The sequence below is a fragment of the Lissotriton helveticus genome, chromosome 6 (genome assembly GCF_964261635.1).
Source record: "Lissotriton helveticus chromosome 6, aLisHel1.1, whole genome shotgun sequence".
NCBI lineage: Eukaryota > Metazoa > Chordata > Amphibia > Caudata > Salamandridae > Lissotriton > Lissotriton helveticus.
In genome coordinates, this window is record NC_136067.1 from 1754247325 (window position 1) to 1754267133 (window position 19809).

General features: G+C 47.0%; 1 protein-coding gene across 2 annotated transcripts in view; it reads right to left on the reverse strand.

The window, feature by feature from the left end:
* The window catches only part of PPP1R21 (protein phosphatase 1 regulatory subunit 21), a 374265-nt gene that overhangs the window by 119698 nt on the left and 234758 nt on the right, over positions 1 to 19809 (reverse strand). For both annotated transcript variants that reach the window (XM_078649644.1, XM_078649645.1), the window contains exon 16: positions 5362 to 5454. In XM_078649644.1, coding sequence (XP_078505770.1) covers positions 5362 to 5454 — 93 coding nt within the window. The remainder of the gene's footprint in view (positions 1 to 5361; positions 5455 to 19809) is intronic.

Below are 19809 nucleotides of genomic sequence, written 5' to 3' on the forward strand. Positions count from 1 at the left end.
TCATCATTGGGGCATCCAAGTTCTCTACGAAAAGGGGCGTGCTGCGACTCACGAACTACACAGGAGCACTTAAGAGTGAAAGACTATGTGTGGTGCAAAGAAATATAGTGGTGGAGTGGGTGTGAGTGAGTTAAAAATACCGTGCTTAGTGGGCCTATCCAATTTATTTAGCTCCTATGCAGGTATGTTAAAAGTGGGGTTAGTGTCACTGTAGGTCAACTAATAATGCGGTTGACTCAGTGAACGATTTTGGTCGACATGTTTCATGCTACCCCTAGCATTTCTTCGGGACCATGCAGGGACCAGCCCTGCATATGCCACTCCTATGTCCCAAGATATGGGAGCAGTGGATATACAACAATACAAATAATAATCTTAGCATGCATTCATATTAGAAATACATACGTTTGTCTTAAATAGATGGTGTTAGTAAAGTGCGAAATGACACTTCATGGTCTCGCTGGGGGGTCAATTTCACTTATGGGACTCACTGTTCCTGACTGGTGAAATCGCTCGAAAGTACCTACTCGGACACCTCCCTGGACCTCCCCCCGACAGGAGTGGAATGGTCTGGGGGAATGGAAGGGAAGTCACTGTTTGGGAGTAGAGGTGTTGCGATTGTTGGTTCCTCTCCCTCTGCCCTTATTGTGGTTTTCTCTATAACCTCCTCTATAATATCCTTTACTGGGCGAGGTTTGGTTGGGCGCTTTGTAAGAAGAGGAGATATTGTCGGCTTGAAAACCATTAAAGGCGCCCCTATATGAGGAGCGACGAAAGGAAGGTCTATGGGCTTGTGTTTGTAAAACTCCCATGGATTTTGCCGTGTCTGTATCTTTTTTCATCTTTTCTAGTGCACTATCGACTGATAGACCGTAAAGATATTGGTCAAATGGCTGGTTTAAGATACTGGCTTGTACTTCTGGTTTAAACCCAGAGACGCGTAACCATGCATGTCTATGCAACAATACCCCTGTATTTATTGCTCTAGAGGCTGTGTCTAGTGCACATCTTATGGAGGTATTTGTAATAACCTTGCCTTCCTGTATTAGGTCAGAAGCCCTGGTTTTATATTGTTCTGGCAAGTGTTGCATGAGTGACTAACTCATCATAATGAGTGTTAGCAATCCTCCAGACATTGGCTGCTTGTGAAATGGTGCGTTTTCCTGAAGCATCTAAAAGCTTAAACTCTTTGTCAGGGGATGGAGCATACCCTGTTGTCTGCGAGTTAGCTCTTTTTCTCACATTTGACACTACTAGTGAGTCCAATTGCAACTGTCCTTTAATGTATGCTGGATCAGTTGGAGCCGCTTTGTACTTCTTTTCTAGTCTGGGGTTAATTACCCTTGCTATAACTGGGTCTTTAAATATTTCAGGTGCATGTCTTACCACTCCACTAAGTATTGGAAGTGTGTTTGTGGTCTTATGTGACGACATTAGTGTGTCCATTAGGAAGTCTTCTTCCACTGTATCTGTGTGTAAGTCTACTCCATGGAAAGTGGCTGCTCTATGAATGAGCTGCGTAAACCCAATAGTGTCATCTGGGGGAGATGGCCTAGAAGGGTATACATCATCTTGTGGCAGATCTGGTGCATTATAATCTTCCCATGGGTCACCTGACGGCCCAGGAATATCATCTGGGTCATTAATGTCGTCCATGTGATGTTCACTCTTTACCTCTTGTGAGTAGCTATCCCCATCATCCTCAGCTTGTGGAGGGGGCCCGAATTTTACCGAATCTGTAAATTTACCGATTCGGTAAATTTACAGATTCGGTAAAATAAAGACTCGGTATATTTACCGAATCGGTAATTCCAGATGTAGGTGGCACTTAAAATAGTGCCACAGGCCCTTAAGAATTCGTTATTTACCATGAAATACTATCTCATGGTAAATAACGAATTCCTGTGTACATGCACATCTGTGCATGTACACCTGTGCCATGTGACACACATACATGCCCTAAGGGCATGTATGTGTGTCACATTGCACACAAGCCAGAATCAGGGGTGCAACAGGGTGTCAAAGTGACACCCTGTCCCCCTTGTACACTCGGTAATTTTACCGAATCGGTATTTACCGATTCGGTAATTGACATTGATTCCTATGGGCCTCAAGGCCCATAGGAATCAATCAAGCCAAGTCCAGAGCACACAAAAAGAGGGTAAAATATTGTGAAGTGTATCACATATTACAGCAACAAAGGATGAGATCGTCACCAGAAAGTATTCTCTCAAAGATGTTTATTCCTTTTCACAGCTGGTGCTCCTATCAGAAGGAGATCAACCAGGGAAAATTGCCAACCGACACGTGTTTCGTCAGCGGATAGTTATCCGTGACTCTTCAGGGCTGATCTCATGTGAGACAAAGCGGTATCGGGGGACCGGTGATACTTCCAACCCGGTCCAAGTCGGGTTTACGTATTAAAACAAAAACGATTTAGTCGTTTCTCAGGAGAATATCGTCTTAAGTCCAAAGTTTTGAGAGGGGAAGACGGGCGGGTAATGCCGTCTATAGAGCAATGGCTGTCTGTCACCGCTGAGTCGGTGCGTGGAATGGTTGCCGGATACGGAATCAATGGCAATTACCGAATCGGTAAATACCGATTCGGTAATTACCGAATGTTACAGATTCGGTAATTGATTCGGTAAATATACCTACATCCCGATTGCCAGTTCTTAAATACCGAATCGGTATGATTCGGTATTTAAGAATCGGTAATCGGGGATTACCTACATCTGGCCCTATGTGTACTAGATGGTGAATGTACAGGAAAAACATCTACTGGTCTTTCTACTTCTGGTGAAGGAATCCTTATGGGTGAAGTTTGAGCATGCTTTTTTAGAGGAACTGGCGGTGGTAGCGATGTCTTCGTGCTGCTGTCTTGGGCGTCTACTTCAATCGGAGCCTCGTCTATGATGAGGTCTGGTGTCGATGAAGATGACTGCGCCATTACTCTTTGAGCTCGACGGTCCCTGATGGTTTTCTTGGACCGAAAGGAAGCGCAGGCCTCACAGTCTCGACTCTCGTGCTCAGGAGATAAGCACAGATTGCAAACCTCATGAAGATCGGTTTGAGGGAATTTGTGTCCACACCGAGGGCACTTCTTGAAGGGTGTTCTTTCCATGAGCCAAAGGCCCAATGGCGCAGTTGGGCCCGACGGCCCAGATGAACGCTGGAATCGAGAAGTGAAGCCTCTCTTCAACGCTGGTAACCGGTATCACGGTCGATGACGATGCTGATGGTATTATGATTGATTTATGGATTCGAAAAGAGATCGGTAACGGGACCGAACGATGAACACATCCGAGCCCGATGGCAGAAAAAAACAATCTGAAGATGGAGTTGATGCCCATGCGCACTACGATCTAAGGGAGGAGTCATCCAACAGACAAAGACACTTCCAAGACAACAACAAAGTGTAATCATCCGGGCCCACCAGCAGATGGTGATCTAATGCAATAGTGTGTGGTCTGCAGCCCATACGCCTCGAACCTTCTAGTTATCTGTACTTCTGGTCAGAGGACTCTGACAATAGAGTCGGTTGTCATCCTATGCTGTGACTTCCTCAGAACTGAAAGAGGCCATAGCAATGTGAAGAGTGAGCATTCTCCCAGAAGTGGGAGAGAAAGACTGAACATGCTGCCGGCCTTGGCCCTGCCCGAAGGAGGATCCATGTATGGTGAGACAAACTAAAAGGGGGCACTTTACTGAACTAAGAGCATCCACATCTACAGAGAGTACTTTGCACCCGTGCCTTGACTCATGCCTTCTGAGGCACTTTAACCCACAGGAGAGACCAGCCTAATTCAGAGAAAGAGACACAGTTGAGGGGGAAAAGGGTGACTGGAATACCCAAGCACATAATCCCCTGTCCCAATTCCCTGGACTGTACCGGTTAGATATTGCACACGTGGTAGTTAGTTTTAAGTGTGCAATAAAGCAATTTTCTTTTCATAAAATAAAGCACTGGGTTGGACACTTAGTTACTGGCCTGCTTGACGACAGCTATCTTCTGAGCTAGAGCACCCCCAAAATACCCTCAAGAGAAACTTGTGATTGAATGCTACCACTGAAAGTGAAGTACAGGTGGAATTGTACTTGAAAAGGACCCCAGTAATTCTCAGGCTTGAGATAAATAAAATAATGAATGCGAAGTCTTTTTCACCAGTGTAAATCATGTGGTGACATTACTGGTGCACAAATCAAAGGACATAGAGAATGTAAGTTTAATCTTCAAAGGTAAATTTTGCTGGCATTGCCATCCTGATATATCCAGAGCATTTTCTGGCAGGTTTGGGACCTGCCTCCATGAGGCTCTAATGGACACTAATGTATGGAAATTTAGTCTTGGTAAGAAGTTCCCCAGTTTTTACAATTCCAACTGTCTAGTACACCATTTAAGGGGGGTATTAATCCAATTGCTCGACACATGTTGCTTTAGTTTATTTGTTCCAGTTATTTGTGGTAAAAGGGATACATTTCTTTTTTCGACTCTCATTTTTAGCTGCTAACTAGCTGATACAATATGAACTTATCTTACCTTCAACCTTAATTGCTTTAACTCTTTTGATTGTTAAACCTACAGTCCCCCGCAACTCCACTGGAGACAAAACTTTAAATTCGAGCTTCGTTACCTAAAGGTGGGACATGGGTATTTCAAGGAGACTTTTCACCTGTTCAAAACAAGTGGATTACCAAATTTGTCATACTGTTGCAGTTCACATAAACAGTTCCTTGCACATTTAAAAAATGATAAGCAAAATTCCACACAGATGTCTTAAAAACATATTTAAACAGGTGTCATTTAAGAACACACCTTTATTTCTTAAAATGGATCCAAGAAGTACTAACATCTGAAAATATATATTTTTAATACAATAGAATATAATGCAGATTTTATACATAAGGGAATTTACCCATTGAAAGATGTTAATAGTTGCATCTATCTGAATGATTTAGAATAGAAACCTACTAAATGGAGTTCTCCCCTCTTTTTAACATGCTATTTTATGCGTTTCCAATGTATTCTCTGTTGGGGTGCATTTTACCACATCATTCCTTCTCATTATCGAATGGAAAATAATCTTGCCAAAGCCCTGTGTGCAATGGCCTTATGAAAATGTTAAGCCTTGATAAATGCACTGTTAACTTATAGCAATTTATTTGTGGTGGTTTATTTATGGGTATGGTTTTGATGTGTATTTCTTTCTGTCTAATCTCAATAAAAAACAGTTACACCGAAAAATACACTTTTATTCACCTTTCCAATGCCATTGTTCACATCAAAAAATGACAACCGGCAAACTGTTGATTAGATTTAAAACACAAAAAGAAATGAAAATGAATAGTGCCTTTAAATACCTGTTGTGCAAGACCTTCTCTACTTTCGGTGGAACTCAGAAGAACTCTGCGATTTGCCAGAGCCTCTTTATAAGGCACTGAATCCGGACAGGGCTGGAACAAACAACAACAAAAACGTCAATTATGTTTTAAGGTAGTTCTCTCAAGTATTCTCAATGTCAACAAAGGTATAAAGCAGCTGTAGGCACACTGTCGAATATCTGCATTTTCAAAAACTCCAAAGCTGGACCAGGTGTCTATAGGATGAGAGGACAGAATTGAGCTTGAGAAACTGAATGCCTTGGCTTTTGCACCTAGAAAATTATTCAACTTGGCGAGGCAGAGAACCACCCAAAAACATTTTTTAGCAACTGAAATTTTAATCAAAGATACCCCCAGCTTTCTTTAATAGACAGATTAGTACAAAGATTGTACAAAACCGAGTATACTTATTCAATAATATTCAGAGTAAAATAAGATCATATCACACCCTCCATGTGCATACAGATTTCAAGGACAAAGGTGCAATATAAATAATATTGCATTTATTTGTAAAGTTTTATGTAGCGCGAACTTGACCCATGAGGGTATCAGAGAGCTTTATATTTAGGATTGTTGTGTTTAAAGTTACATCAGTTACAAGAGCATAGTATGGTACAGTACACATAAACAATGTTGCAAGAATTAGTAGGAGGGAGGGGAGGAAGGAGTAAGAGCGGGGAGACGAGGAGGAACTGTGCCCAATGTCCAGCTGGGTAGCTGACGGTCAAGGGGGAAACCAGGGCCAATTTCCTTTTTAGCTGTCTAGCAGCTCAACCGGGCATCAGCCATGTTGCTCAGGTATCAGCATTCAGGAAAACAAGTTTTGAGTTTATTTGAATTGAGAAGTTTATATAGCGCTGGCTAGACCCGGAGGTATCACAGCGCTTAACCAGGGGATTGTTGCATTTCAAGGTACATCTAAAAAGGTTTATATAGCGCTGGCTATACCCGGAGGTATCAGAGCACTATACCAGAGGAACATTGCGTTACAAGTTGCATCAGTTACAATACCATAGTAAGGTACAGTAAACAAACAACGCAGTTGAGAGAATTTGTAGGAATGGAGGGGAGGAAGGAGCCATAGCAGGGAGATACTTTTGCTTGTTAATGAGGCCCTACTGTAGGCAAGTGCGGTATCATGTATGGACATTTCAGGAAACAGCACCTTCTTGTGAAACCCCTCTATCATGAAACAGGGGGCTGTTGCCGAATTTTGGTTGGTTCTGTGAGCTTTAAAGCCTCATACGTTGATGGTGCCTACCATTTCAGCCAGGACACACCCTGTGAACACCCAGTTGTGTTCAATGCAAACGTAGAAAAATAAAGTAATTGACATACAACTGCTGTACAATGGAAAGTGATCGTTAAATCAATAAATTAAGTCAACAGAGTTACTGGAGGTTAAAAGAGTATTTACCAAACAAGAGAGATGGACTTGTTAAGCATGAAGATGTTGTTGGAACTGGCCCTTCTTGCAGGGTCATCCTCAAACTTTTTGCTTCTTCCCCCCTTATTTTTCCTGACCCGTGGCTGTTGGCAATAGGACTCTGCGCACTTTACCACTGCTGATCAGTGCTAAAGTGCATATGCTCTCTGTGTAAATTGTTATTCTGATTGGATATACATGTTTGGCATATTTGTATCATCATGAAGTCCCTAGTAAAGTGCACTGGGTGTGCCAGGGCTGGTAATTACAAATGCTACTAGTGGGCCTGCAGCACTGATTGTGCCACCCACAGGAGTAGCCCTAAAATAATGTCTAAGGCCTGCCACTGCAGTGCCTTTGTGCAGTTTAGAACTGCCATGTCCTCCTGGTCAGTGTCCCCACTGACCAGGCCTAACTCTTCCCTTTTTGTGCACATCAGTCACCCCTATGGAAGGCCCAAGGTACCCCACTGGGCAGGGTGCAGTGTATGTAAAAGGTAGAGCATGTACTAGTGCAGGTGACATGCTCTGGTAGTGAATGGCAGCCATTTTCGTTTTTCACTACTGTAAGGCTATCTTGCTCCATAGGTTAACATGGGAGATGCTGGCTACAGTGGTTAACAGCATTTCGTCCCATAGGAACAAGATAGGACATAAGTATCTAGTATCCCTGAACTCAGAATTTAATAACACATCTTTTAGGAAAGGTTATTTTTAAATCCTGTGTTTGAGAACAGCACTTTTAGAAAAGTTGCTGTTCTCTTGTCTGACCCTTCTGTGTGCCTGGGCCTGTTTGTGTATTGACTGTCTGGTTTGAGAGTGACAGGGGCTGGGGAATTCCCCAGGAGGATGGATGAGTCAGCACTAGGCTGAATGACTGCATCTGGAGTGGTGGGAGGAGTTAGCACCTGGGCTGAATAGGGCTGTGCCTGCCTTCCACAATGCTGGCTCCACCCCCCTGCTGGGCGGCTGAGGACCCTGCCCCTCACTCTGAAAGGAAAGATGCAGCCAGCAAAACAAAGTGCTCAGGATCCACCCAGAACTGGTTCAGATCGGGCTCAGGGCCCACATGCACCCAGAGAACAAAGACTTTAGGGCTATAAGTACAGGACCCCTGACAACAGAAAATTAGATCATCCTGGAAATCAAGAAGGAACCTCTGCCAAGGAGAAAGCTGAAACTGAAGAAGAAAGATTGTCCTGCTGTTGCTCTGCTGGACTGACCTGCTGCTTTGCTGCCAAGGAGAGGGGAAGGACTTTGCTGTGTGCTGTGTCCCCTGTCTTGAAGGAATCTCCAAGGGCCTGAGAAGAGCTGGCTCCCTGTTTTGAAGTCCCAGGAACAAAAGGACTTCACCCCCAGCTTCCCTGAACTCTGCTGAGAGAGTTCTGTCCCTCCTAGAGTGCTTGATCCAGTTGTGGGGCCTCTGGAGGTTGTACCTGTGCTGGGAAGCTTGAAACTAAGCTTGAGAGACTTTTTGAATCTGAAAAGTGTCGCATCGCTCGCTTGCGGAGCGCATCCCCGACAGTGCGAGAAGTTTCCCGCCGCTACGAAGGTCGAGATCGTCGCAGCGCCTGACGCCGCTGCCAGAGCCGTCGCATCCTTCGTTTGCGGGACGCACCAGACCGGTGCGGGAGAATTGAACATCGCTGCGAGTATCGTCGCAGAGCCTTTCGTCGCTGGGTGAGATCGCCGCACCGCTTGCTTGCGGGTCGCATCACGTCGCTGCGAGTGTCGTCGCAGAATCAACACATCGAGGAGCTGCGAGAGAGAGGATCCCCGCTGGACCGCGCATCGTCGCCCCGGAGATCGTCGCAGCCCCTACGAGATCATCGCATCGTGCCTTTGCGAGAACAGACTTCCTACGGAACCTATGCACCGGAATCCATACAAGTGGCCTTCCTCCCCATACAGACCGGATTCGTCGCAACACGCCCGCTGCTGCAGCGGGGCTGTCGCATGGCCTCCCCAGGGTCTCAGGAGCAACGCATCGCTTGTTTTCCACCGCACCAGCTTCTGCTTTTGGAACTTTGTTGCAACTAAAGGTACTGTGAGTAAACGTGACGCAACTGTGAACTTTTCACGCATCTGTGGTTTATTTTACCGCAACTTGAAGAACTTTAACGCAACCTTAAGAACTCTTTTTGAAACCATATTCTTGAACTGTGTATGTTGGATTTTTGTCGTTTTGGTCTTGTGTAGTTTAGATTAAAAATACCTTTATTTTTCTAAACTGTTGTGGAGTCAGTTTGTGGTGTTTTCACTGTGTTACTGTGAGTGTTGGTGCAAATACTTTACGCATTGCCTCTGGTTAGCCTAGACTGCCCGTGCCAAGCTACCTAGAGGGTGAGCAGGGGTTATCTCCTTGCCCTGACTAGAAGCAAGGGTCCCTATTTGGACAGTGGTACCTACCTCTGCCAACTAGAGACCCCCAGATCTAACATTGGTGGTCAGGCGGTGGGATTTGAACTTGTATTTGTACTTGACCCACAGTAAATGGTGTACATCACTAGTGAGTGCAGACCACTACGCACCACATACTGTTTGTTTTTTCCGGTGTCCTCCTGGAAGTATTTTTGGATATTGAGACTCTGGCTAGTGTTGCACCTGTAAAATCCTGCCAAAATGGAAGTCAACTTTTTCCACCTGTTCATTTACACAGAAGAGGAGATAAAAGCCTTTTGCAAGAAGAGGGGGCTGCCCATGGAGAAAGGTTCCACAAGGAGGGATCTTGAGGCATGCCTGTATTCCCATGAGGCCAGAATTTGGGAAGCAACATTAGCAGATGATTCTGAGGAGGAGGACTTCTCTGACAGTGAGGAAGAGAACGATGAGTGGCTCCTTGCTGCTGAGCAAAGGTGCAGAGAATTAGACCGGCTAAACAAGGAAGGTATGATCCGGTGGGCCTTAGCCCAGAAAGAAAAATGGGATGCTCAAGGAAGGAGCTTTGCTGAGTTGGAGGTGGAGTCCAGCTCAGATGGTAACAGCATGTTTATGATATCTAGTGCTGAGAGAAAGGTACAAACACCCAGAGATGTGGCGCCTGACTTGAGGGAGGGGGTCGACATACACCAGGGGGTTCAGGTTTATGATGTAGTTCCAGTGGAGTGCAGTGTCCCTGAAGTAGATTGGGGGACTGGCACAGGGGACCATATTCCTAGTGGTGGGAGGGACACTCTACTGACTCTAGAAGAGAGGTACAGGGAGAGGGGTTTCCCCATGGTAGAAACCTTGGTGTGTGTGTGAAGACCAGCCAGAAGAGTGTGGGTTGTGTGACAGAGACAGTCAGATACTGTCTTGCCAGTCTCAGGAGAGTGGTGTGGGGTACTTGTGTGAGGCACTGGAGGGTGAGGAAAAGGGTAGCTTGGTTAACAACTGTGGGGGGCTGTGTGATTCATTTGTTGGAGAGCATATTTTAAGTCCCTGTTTTCCAGAGCTATGCCAACACCCGGTGGAGTGTGAGTTCTCTGATCCCAGAGAGCTTGCGTTGGAGGCAGACCTCTTGGTGGATTCCAGAGAGTCTGAGGAGGCATTGGGGAGTGATCCCAAAAGGAGTGGCTTAGATATCTTCCAGACCTGTGAGGTGGAAGAGGTTCAGTGTAGCCCAGTTAGGTCCCAGTGTAGTGGGAGGGGTGTAGGGGCTCATGTCCGGTCTCAGTGGAGAAGGAATGAGTGTGGGACGGTGTGTCTCACGGTGCCCGAAACCCAGTCTCAGGTCCTGGAGGGTCCATTAAGAGAACAATAGGTTGGGGACCTAGACTGTACTTGTAGGCCATTTGAGGAGGATCTCCTAGTGTCTGTTGAGCGGGGAGTGCCTGTAACCAGGACTCCATCAGTTCTGGTGTCTGGCAGTGCCGCTCCATTTGGGAGGGTACAGAAGTCCAGACTGAGGGGTGAGAGGGGCAAGAAGTCCCCAGTGGGAGAACCAGTGGGTCAGGGACCAGTCGGAAGGGCTGAGTCCCCAGTGAGTGACCATGGTGACCTCACTTCTGTCCTGGGGGATCTTCCCGCGCTGTCAGGTGGACAGGGGTCGGAAGATCTGCGCCAGGCAGACTGTCACAGGACACATGAGTTGTGTGTCACCCTCAAGGGGGTACTATGTGAGTCCCCAGAGGTCCTGGCGTGCCAGGCAAATGCACAACCACAGGTTTTGGTCCCTGGGTTGGGAGACCAGGTTCAGGATTTGCCTGACCTGGAAGGAAGGACATCTGTAACCAGTGTCCTGACCAATATGGTTCCCAGAGGTACCCCTCCAGTAGGGAGGGTGCAGCGCTCTGGAAGGGGGTGCAGAGGGAGGGAGTCCTCGCCTCTGACCCCGGTACAACCTGAGGGGTTAAACCCTAGGTTAGGAGACCAGTTGCTGGAGGGAGGTCCTGAACTGGTAGGAAAGTTGTGTTCTTGGTTGTCTTGGTGGACAGGGTTGCCCCTGGAAGGAGGGCAGGAGTCTCCCCCTGGGGGTGGACTGGGCCACACCGTTGTGTTGGCCAGGTGGATACTGTCTACCAGTACAGGCACCTCAGTGAGTGAAGTTCTGGTGCACCAGGCAAGTATTCCACTGCAGGGGTTAGTCCCCAGGTAGGGAAGCCAGGTTCAGGTGTTGTCTGACCTGGAGGCTTTGGAGCCTAGGTTTGAGGGCCAGGTCTGGGGTGTCCCCCCTGACCTGGAATACCAGTTGCAGGATAGTGAGGTACCAGAATCGATTCCTGATCACGTAGTATTGATAATCGATATGTTAGGATTAGCATGGTGTCTCTAAACTCACACTGTAGACATGCATAATTAGCATTTACGGTATTTACTTACACTTAGCTTCATGCCACATTACGCTATATGAATACCATACTATGGCCTTCTTTAATATCGTACATGCACAGGCCTTATTCTCCCTTAGCTCTAAAGGCCCTGCTCCTGGGAAAGAAACCAACTGTTGCAGAAACTGCTGTTTTAGCTCGGTAGCCTCGGCAAGGTCGTAGTTAGCCGAGGAAGGGCCGATAAGCACATTCCGGGAGGGGTGCAGGGTGGTTTGTCTCTGAGAAGACAGAAGGGAGTCACCCGTCTGACCTTGCTGCCTGAGCGAAATCAGGAGCTCTTTGTGTGCCTTATATGGGCTTTCCTATTACTGTACTAGCTTGTACCAATTTGTATTTTTCCATGTTAGGCCATGCCGGTGCCAACGCAATTGTATATATGTGATGTGCTGACAATGTGCCAGCAGTCTTCTTGGCGGACCTTTTGGGTCAGGTCGCAAGGAGCTCCTCTGGCAGAGTTTGTGTTTGTCTAATAAACGCTTGAACCTTCTACACTGCCGACCGACTGCTTATTGGTAATGGTAAGGGACTTGGTAATGTAATGATTATTGTTGGGAGGGGATCATATAATTTTCGGTACTTCAGTTGGCGACTCCGCCGGGACTCCGCGTTGGGGTCGTCCCTGTGTAGCCACAGGCGACATCGAAAGGGGTCCTTTTGATCGGGAGAGTTGCAGACCAGACGCATAAGAAATTGGGGTTTTGCTCTGCCCTCCCGATCCGGAGGGCTTCAGCTGCTAGTAACCCCACGCCGGAGTCCTTCCGGTGCAACCCGAGAACCTGCAGCGCTGATACTGGGCAAACGTCGGCAGTGAAGAACGTTCCGGCAAACCTGCGTGCACCAGGTGAGTGTTGTGTCTCGTTATATGTTGAATTGCATATGCAGATTTAAATAACGGGATTTAAGCATTTGGTGGCCCATGGTCACGGAGAAACTCTGACTTTGCATTAGTTGTCACAGAGAGGATTTGGTCGGAGGTTCGACGGGGGCAGTGTGGAACTGCACGTGCGAACGCTCTGGGTACACTAAAGATAAGGATTATACGCCTAGGGGAACTGCGGTTCCTGCTCGGCCGGACTGTTCTCGGGAAAGCCGATGGTTGAGATTGGGTAGCACCCGGACAAATCTGGAGCGGCGCTGAAACGCGGGCTTAGCCAGAACAGTTCGGGAGGTGAACCATGAATGCTGTCGGATGGCCTGTAGACCGGTCTGTGGTTTAAAACCTGTGTAACTATCTTTAGGCAGTCTGAGGACAAGACTGTTGTTGGTCGTGTTTTTGCAGCCTTTTGAATAAATTAGCAGAAGAGTTCTCCACGAGTGGGAGCCGACGGGCTCCACTTTTTCGATTGCAATTGCTGGAACTTATGTGTCACGTTCTACGTTTGTCTGATGTATAAGGAAAATACGGATGTGAGGATGATGGGTGTCATGGCCATGAGAATGAAAGCGTAAGGATAACGTGATATTTAATTTTGTTGAATTTGTACTAACGGAGAAATTCCTTTTCAGCCAGAAACGAGATAATACAAAATGCCGTGCCTTAGCAAATTGTGTTTTGGTTGTGTCCATAGTGAGGAAGGGAGGTTAGACGAGAGTCAGCCGAACCCCCCAGAGGGGACACCTAGCCACTTTATGTATTGTAAGCATGGTATTGGCCCCCTCATCTTTAACTCTCTGTGGCATAAATACACTAAGGACAATATAGAATTACAGTGGCCAAAAACAGGGTCTTTCGATGAACAAAAACTGGCATATTTACAAGAACGTCTTTTTATTAAACGCAGCCGGCAGTCGATGTTCGACACCCTTAACAAATGGCAGAAAGAAGCAAAGAGACGACGCATTCGATCTGAAAAATTAATGAAGATAGAGCAGGGACAGACTATTACCCAGAAGGCTATCGCATATGATAAAAATAAGGTAGAACAAAATATTGAAATTGCAGACAGGCGGTTTAAACTGCAGGTAGACCAATGTTATGTAGCCAGAGAAGGGGCGGAAGATGAGATTGAGGAATTGTTAAATGCAAGGCCTCCCCCACCATATGCCCCGGAGCGTATATACCCTGCAATACCTGTCCAGCCAGAAGTTAGACCACGGGCATCTGCGCCCGAGGAACGGGGCTCCGTTATCAATGAACAAAATAACGATGTTTCCTCTCCTCAAGGTGGGGCCTTGGCTACGCTTGTCCCCGAGTCTACACAACTGATCACTTCCCCTCAGACGCTCTTGAGTCTCCCTATGCCGGAGATATCCTCCCCCCGAGCTTGTATTACACCCAGAGGGTTTGACCCGACCCCGAGGGGAGCTGTAGGGGGCCTAGATAGCAAGCGTTTGTTCACTAGAGCATCTGTAGAATATGGCGAAAAGGAAGCATTAGGAGACCAGGCTGTCAAGTGGGTGCGGAATGAAGTATATACCCTGATTGACATATGGAGTACTGTGAAGGATTTAGAGCCGGTCATGCAACAACATGTGCTATACGAGATGTCCAATTCGCTCATTGGGTCTTGGGAAATAAGCTTTAGGGACGGGACAGCCCCCCAGATCCTGTATACTATCAGAGATTGGGCCCATAAATTTAGCCTAACACCGGAAGAAGTATTTAAGAATGTAGACACTTTGGTACAATATCGCTACAGATTATTCTTGAAAAGTCCACAGTGGACTACGCAACACCCTATGCGAGAAGTACACCCAATCTATCATCCCGAAATCCCCGAACAACGAGATGGTAACCAGGCGATCATACGACAAGGGGTGGCGGCTCGGTTCCAGGAACAGTGGGTTTATACCCCATGGAAAAGAAGTGAAGTACTGGCATTGAAATCTCAGTTGCCAGATCCCCGAAAGAATCCTACTGCGTACTACAAAGAATTGACCGAAGCAGCTGCGTCCGCTGTAATGACTTTAGCCGATGTTGAATTGTTCTTCGGACTACTAGTACCGGTTGATATATGGCGACAGGTGCACGATTCTAATCATGCTGAATTTGGTGGCACGTGGGAGGAGTTAAGAGGCTGGGACCAGGATCGCAAGCCAGGGGACAAACCAAGAGTGGAAATAACTTCTCTTCCAGCGAAAATAATAACTTTTATGCATACTCTGATCCCACCCCGAAAAGTCGATTGGGATAAACTGTCCGCCTGTAGACAAAAGAAGGACGAAAGTGTGTCCGACTTCTTTACCAGGTTCGAAGAGGTTTTTATTGATTTTAGTGGGCAAGATTTGGCCACAGAAGGGGGCACAAGGTTGTTCGTTAACAGGTTCGTTACGAACCTGGCTCCGGAAATTTCAGCACGACTGGAGGCGGCAGAGAGTACCTGGACTACCTCTTCCCCGTCTGTAATCCTCAGCATGGCCCAGTACTACGAGCATAGAGAAAATGAAAATAAGGATAAGGTGGATAAAAAGGTTAAGGATCTGAAGACTCGAGTACTGTTACAGCAAGTGGTTCGAGGGCAAGGAGGAGGTAGAGGTAGTCGGGGCCCAATGACAAGAGGGGCGGGGACAGGAAGGGGTTCAGGAGGAGCCCCGTCAGTCGGCATCAACCAGTGTTCCTATTGTAAAGAGGAGGGACACTGGAAGGCTCAGTGTCCATACTTGGCCGCCCAGAACACAGCGGTTCGCGGACGAGGTAGAGGACGAGGGGGCCCCGACCGAGGTGATATGCATAGAGACGAGCACAGAGACGTTCAACAAGACAGGTCAGAAAGGAATTATTTTGATAACACCCAACGCAGACAATACTACCATGGCGACTATGCCGAAGGGAATGATGATGACTATGCCCCAGTATAGGATAGCCAGGGACAGAGGGGGGGCCATGTGTCAATTCCGGTCAATCAGAGGGGACCCTACATCAGAGGGGAAGTGTTGGGGACATCTGAAAATTTTCTAATTGACACAGGAGCAATGAACAGTTCTGTTGCTCGATCATTGGTTCCAGGGGCAGCTCTGTCCGGGCAAAACAATGTTTCGGTGGGTTTTTCCGGAGTCCCCGTTGTAAGCCCCATCTCTAAACCTATCCCCTTTACGATTGGTCCAGCCACTATGGACACTCCTTTCTTATTGACATCGAATTGTGGGGAGAATCTGTTGGGATTGGATATGCTGAAAAGATTGAATGCTACTATACATTGTTCTGCGGATGGGGTCTATTTAACTATACGTCCCTCTGTAACACCTGTAAAACAATGTTTTACGAAAAATGAACGACTCCCACCGGAGTTCGATGGCGTCCCAACCTCCCTTTGGGCGACAGGGGACGCAGATGTGGGTGAACTGGACATACCCCCAGTTCACATCACGTTGAAGCAAGGCGCTAAACTACCACGCATCCCACAGTACAAAATAGCACCGGCGGGGGAACGGGCTTTATTGCACATCATCCAGGAATTGATTGACAAAGGGGTTGTAGAAGAAACAAACGCCAATATTTGCAATAGCCCGATCCTCCCGATTTTGAAGAGGAACCATGACCAAGGGGAGATGGGTGCTGCCTATCGTTTTGTGATTGATTTGCGAGCCGTTAACAAAATTGTGGTACCACAGTATCCTGTGGTGACCGATATCACTACCATTCTCACCATGATTCCTCCGACTGCACAGTACTTTTCGGTCATTGACCTGAAAAATGCTTTCTTCAGCATTCCTATCCACCCTGATAGCAGACAGATCTTCGGATTTTCAATATCCGGACGCAGCTTCCGCTTCTGTCGCGCTCCTCAAGGCTACACTGAAAGTCCGAGCATATATAGTCAGGCTCTGAAGGCTCTGTTGGATGACTTAGAATTGCCGGATGGCAATGTCCTCTTGCAATATGTAGATGACTTACTCATTGCATCTGACACAGAGGATGGATGTAAAAAAGCTACGGTTAAATTGTTGCACCATTTGGCTGTCAAGGGGAACAAGGTATCCTTATCTAAATTTCAGTATTGTCGAAAGGAGGTGACCTACTTAGGTCATCTCTTATCGAAGGAGGGTAGACGACTAACACCTGAACGTATTGCTACCATTTCTAACATGTCTGTACCTTGCACGCAGCGTGAAGTCCGCGCTTTTCTTGGCATCACATCTTACTGTCGCCAATGGATACCTAATTTTTCACTTCTGGCTAAACCTTTGTTGCATTTGACTACCAAAGATGTGCATGAACCCCTACCCTGGACGGATGAATGTCAGCTCTCTTTTGACTCTCTAAAAACTGCTTTATGCTCTGCCCCTGTTCTGGGTACTCCAGATTATCGTAAACCTTTTGTACTATATGTACACGAGGTCGACGGTTGTTCATTATCTGTTTTAACGCAGGCCTTTGGAGGTAAGCAAAGACCGTGCGCCTATTTGTCAGCAACATTGGATAATGTTGCAAGAGCACTTCCTAGCTGTCTGAGGGCTACGGCTGCAGTAGCAGTGGCCATCCGGCAGTCAGAAGGACTCGTTTTAAATTCCAATTTGACTGTAATGGTGCCGCATGCAGTAGACACCTTGCTAAATAAAACAAAAACGCAGCATCTTACGAGTGCACGCCTTACGGGGTATGAGTTGACCTTATTTGCACCACATATTACGATTACTCGATGTGCAACATTGAACCCAGCCACATTGTTACCACTCCATACGAGTGAACAGGACACTAATTTACATGATTGCATATATCGCACAGAGGAAGAGACCAAGGGTAGAATCGACCTCACAGACACACCCTTAGATCAACCCCAGGGGGAGCTATATGTGGATGGTTCCTGTTTCAAACTAACAGATGGCACAACGACAGCTGCATATGCGATCACGACTCTGAAAACAGTTGTTGAAACACTCAGACTACCCCACCGATCAGCCCAAGCCGCTGAACTTATGGCCTTGTTACGAGCCTGTGAGCTGAGTGAGGGACTAGAGGTCAACATTTACACGGACAGCCAATACGCCTTTGGCGTAGCCCATAGTTTTGGGCGGCTGTGGAAAGAAAGGGGTTTCCTTACTTCACACGGTCAGAGAATACAGAATGGGCAGCTGGTTTTGAGGCTGTTGGATGCTCTCACACTCCCCAAGAAAGTGGCTATTATCAAATGCAGTGCTCACAAAGTGATTGTGGATGAGGTGGGAGAAGGCAATGCTTTTGCAGACCAGGTGGCCAAGCAGACAGCTCAGTCGCTGATGTCACCCATGTACGTTCATTCCTCTGCTAGATGGGTGGGGGGAGACTGTGGATTATTTGATAATACTATGGAAAGTGTGAGAATATTACAGAAGGAAGCCACCCCAGCGGAACTAGAGAAATGGGAACAAGAGATAGGGAGATTGGATGAAAATGATTGTTGGATCGACTTGACTGAAAAACAAAGATGGCTACTGCCCAATGCATTAGTACAAGCTGTGGTAACAATGGCACACGGACCAGCACACATAGGAGCAAAGGGTATCTGTGGGATCTTAGATCCAGTTTGGAATAATCCGAATATCCAACGGACGGCTGTCCGTTTGGTCCAATATTGCATGGTCTGCTTGCAGCATAATCCAGGAAAAGGAGAAACTGTTCTAGCCGGGAATTTCGCACCACCTACATTGCCTTTTGAAGTGCTCCAAATGGATTATATTCATATGGACCGCGTCAATAATCTCAAATATGTACTGGTCGTAGTCTGTGCATTTAGCAAATGGGTTGAGGCATACCCTACTAAGGAGAACACAGCATTGGCAACTGCAAAAGCTCTCCTGAAAGAGTTTGTGCCTCGCTTCGGATTGCCTCGCTTGATCTGGTCGGACAACGGGCAACATTTCCATGGGGCCCTTGTGCGGCATATCTGCGAGGGCTTACACATACAACAAAAGTTCCATGCTGCCCGACACCCCCAATCAGCAGGGCTCGTGGAAAAGTACAATGGCATTCTAAAATTGAAAATGGCAAAAATAAAGGAGAGCACGGGGTTGAACTGGCCTGACACTTTACCTCTAGCCCTTATGTCTTTACGTGTCACCCCGCACTCACGTTCGGGTCTCTCTCCATATGAGATACTGTTTGGGAGACCTGCTAACGTGTGGGGGGTACCTCGACCTCGTTCTTTTGCAGATATTGAATATCCTATGTTGATTGATTACCTGTATGCTTTGACTAAAGACCTTCGTTCTGTTCATCAGCAGGTAGCTTCTGTACTGCAGCCACTGCCAGAGGGCCCTGGTCATCGTTTACAGCCCGGCCAGTGGGTCCTGGTCAAAAAGTTTGAGCGAGACACCAGCTTGGCTCCTAGATGGTCTGAGCCACGGCAGATTTTGTTGGCCACCCGGACGGCGGTTCAAGTGGATGGCCGAAAACATTGGATACATGTTTCGCATCTGAAACGGCTACCACTTCCACTCCCTGGTGAGCGGTCACGTCCAGGGGAAATCCTAACACAGGAAACTGAAAGAGCTGACGCATTTGTGCCCTTTTCTGACGCCTGCGAGATTGAGCGGAGGCTACAGGAAGGATCGGCGAGATCAGACGACTTGGTCTCCACTGAAGTTGCAAGTGAGCGTGCAATAGCGTTGAATTCTGTTTCAAGTACCCCAGACGACCAAACGTCACCAGTACGGAAAGCCCCGGGTGTGCTCTTTTCTGACCCTGAAGTGTTGGGTCGTGAGCGATACAATCTTCGGCCCAGAAGGCCGACACACGGCGCCTCAGACCACATTGTCAGGAGATAGGGAAGGACTTCATTGCATAAGATAGGGTTTGCTAGCCTACCGGTCTGAGCGCTGAGCAAGACACTGGACTGAACTCGTTGAGAGCTGGAACTTTTCAATCATTGTGCTCTGTTCAGAAAGAAGGTTCTGTTCAAACGGATATGGCTTCTACCTTGGAATAAGGGATACGAGTCTGCCTGTGAGACTCTGACGGACGCAGGAACGAAGAAACCCTCTGGCAGGTCGGACTGCTAGGCCTATTTCTGGACTTTTAGCTAGCAATGTACCCTTTTGGTCGTGTAATCCTAGAAGAAGAGTTTCCTATTGCGCCTAGACGCATACCTTTTTATGAGCCAATGTTTTCCACATGGACCACGAAGGTCAAAATAGCTTTTGTTGTAACTATAACTGTTATAGTAGCTGTGTTCATGAGTCTGTTTGTATACCTAGAACATAAATACCCATTACAAAAGTTTTTGCCCACAACTGCCGCACCTCCCGAACATTTCCTGTTTACCCTAGCGCCCCACAA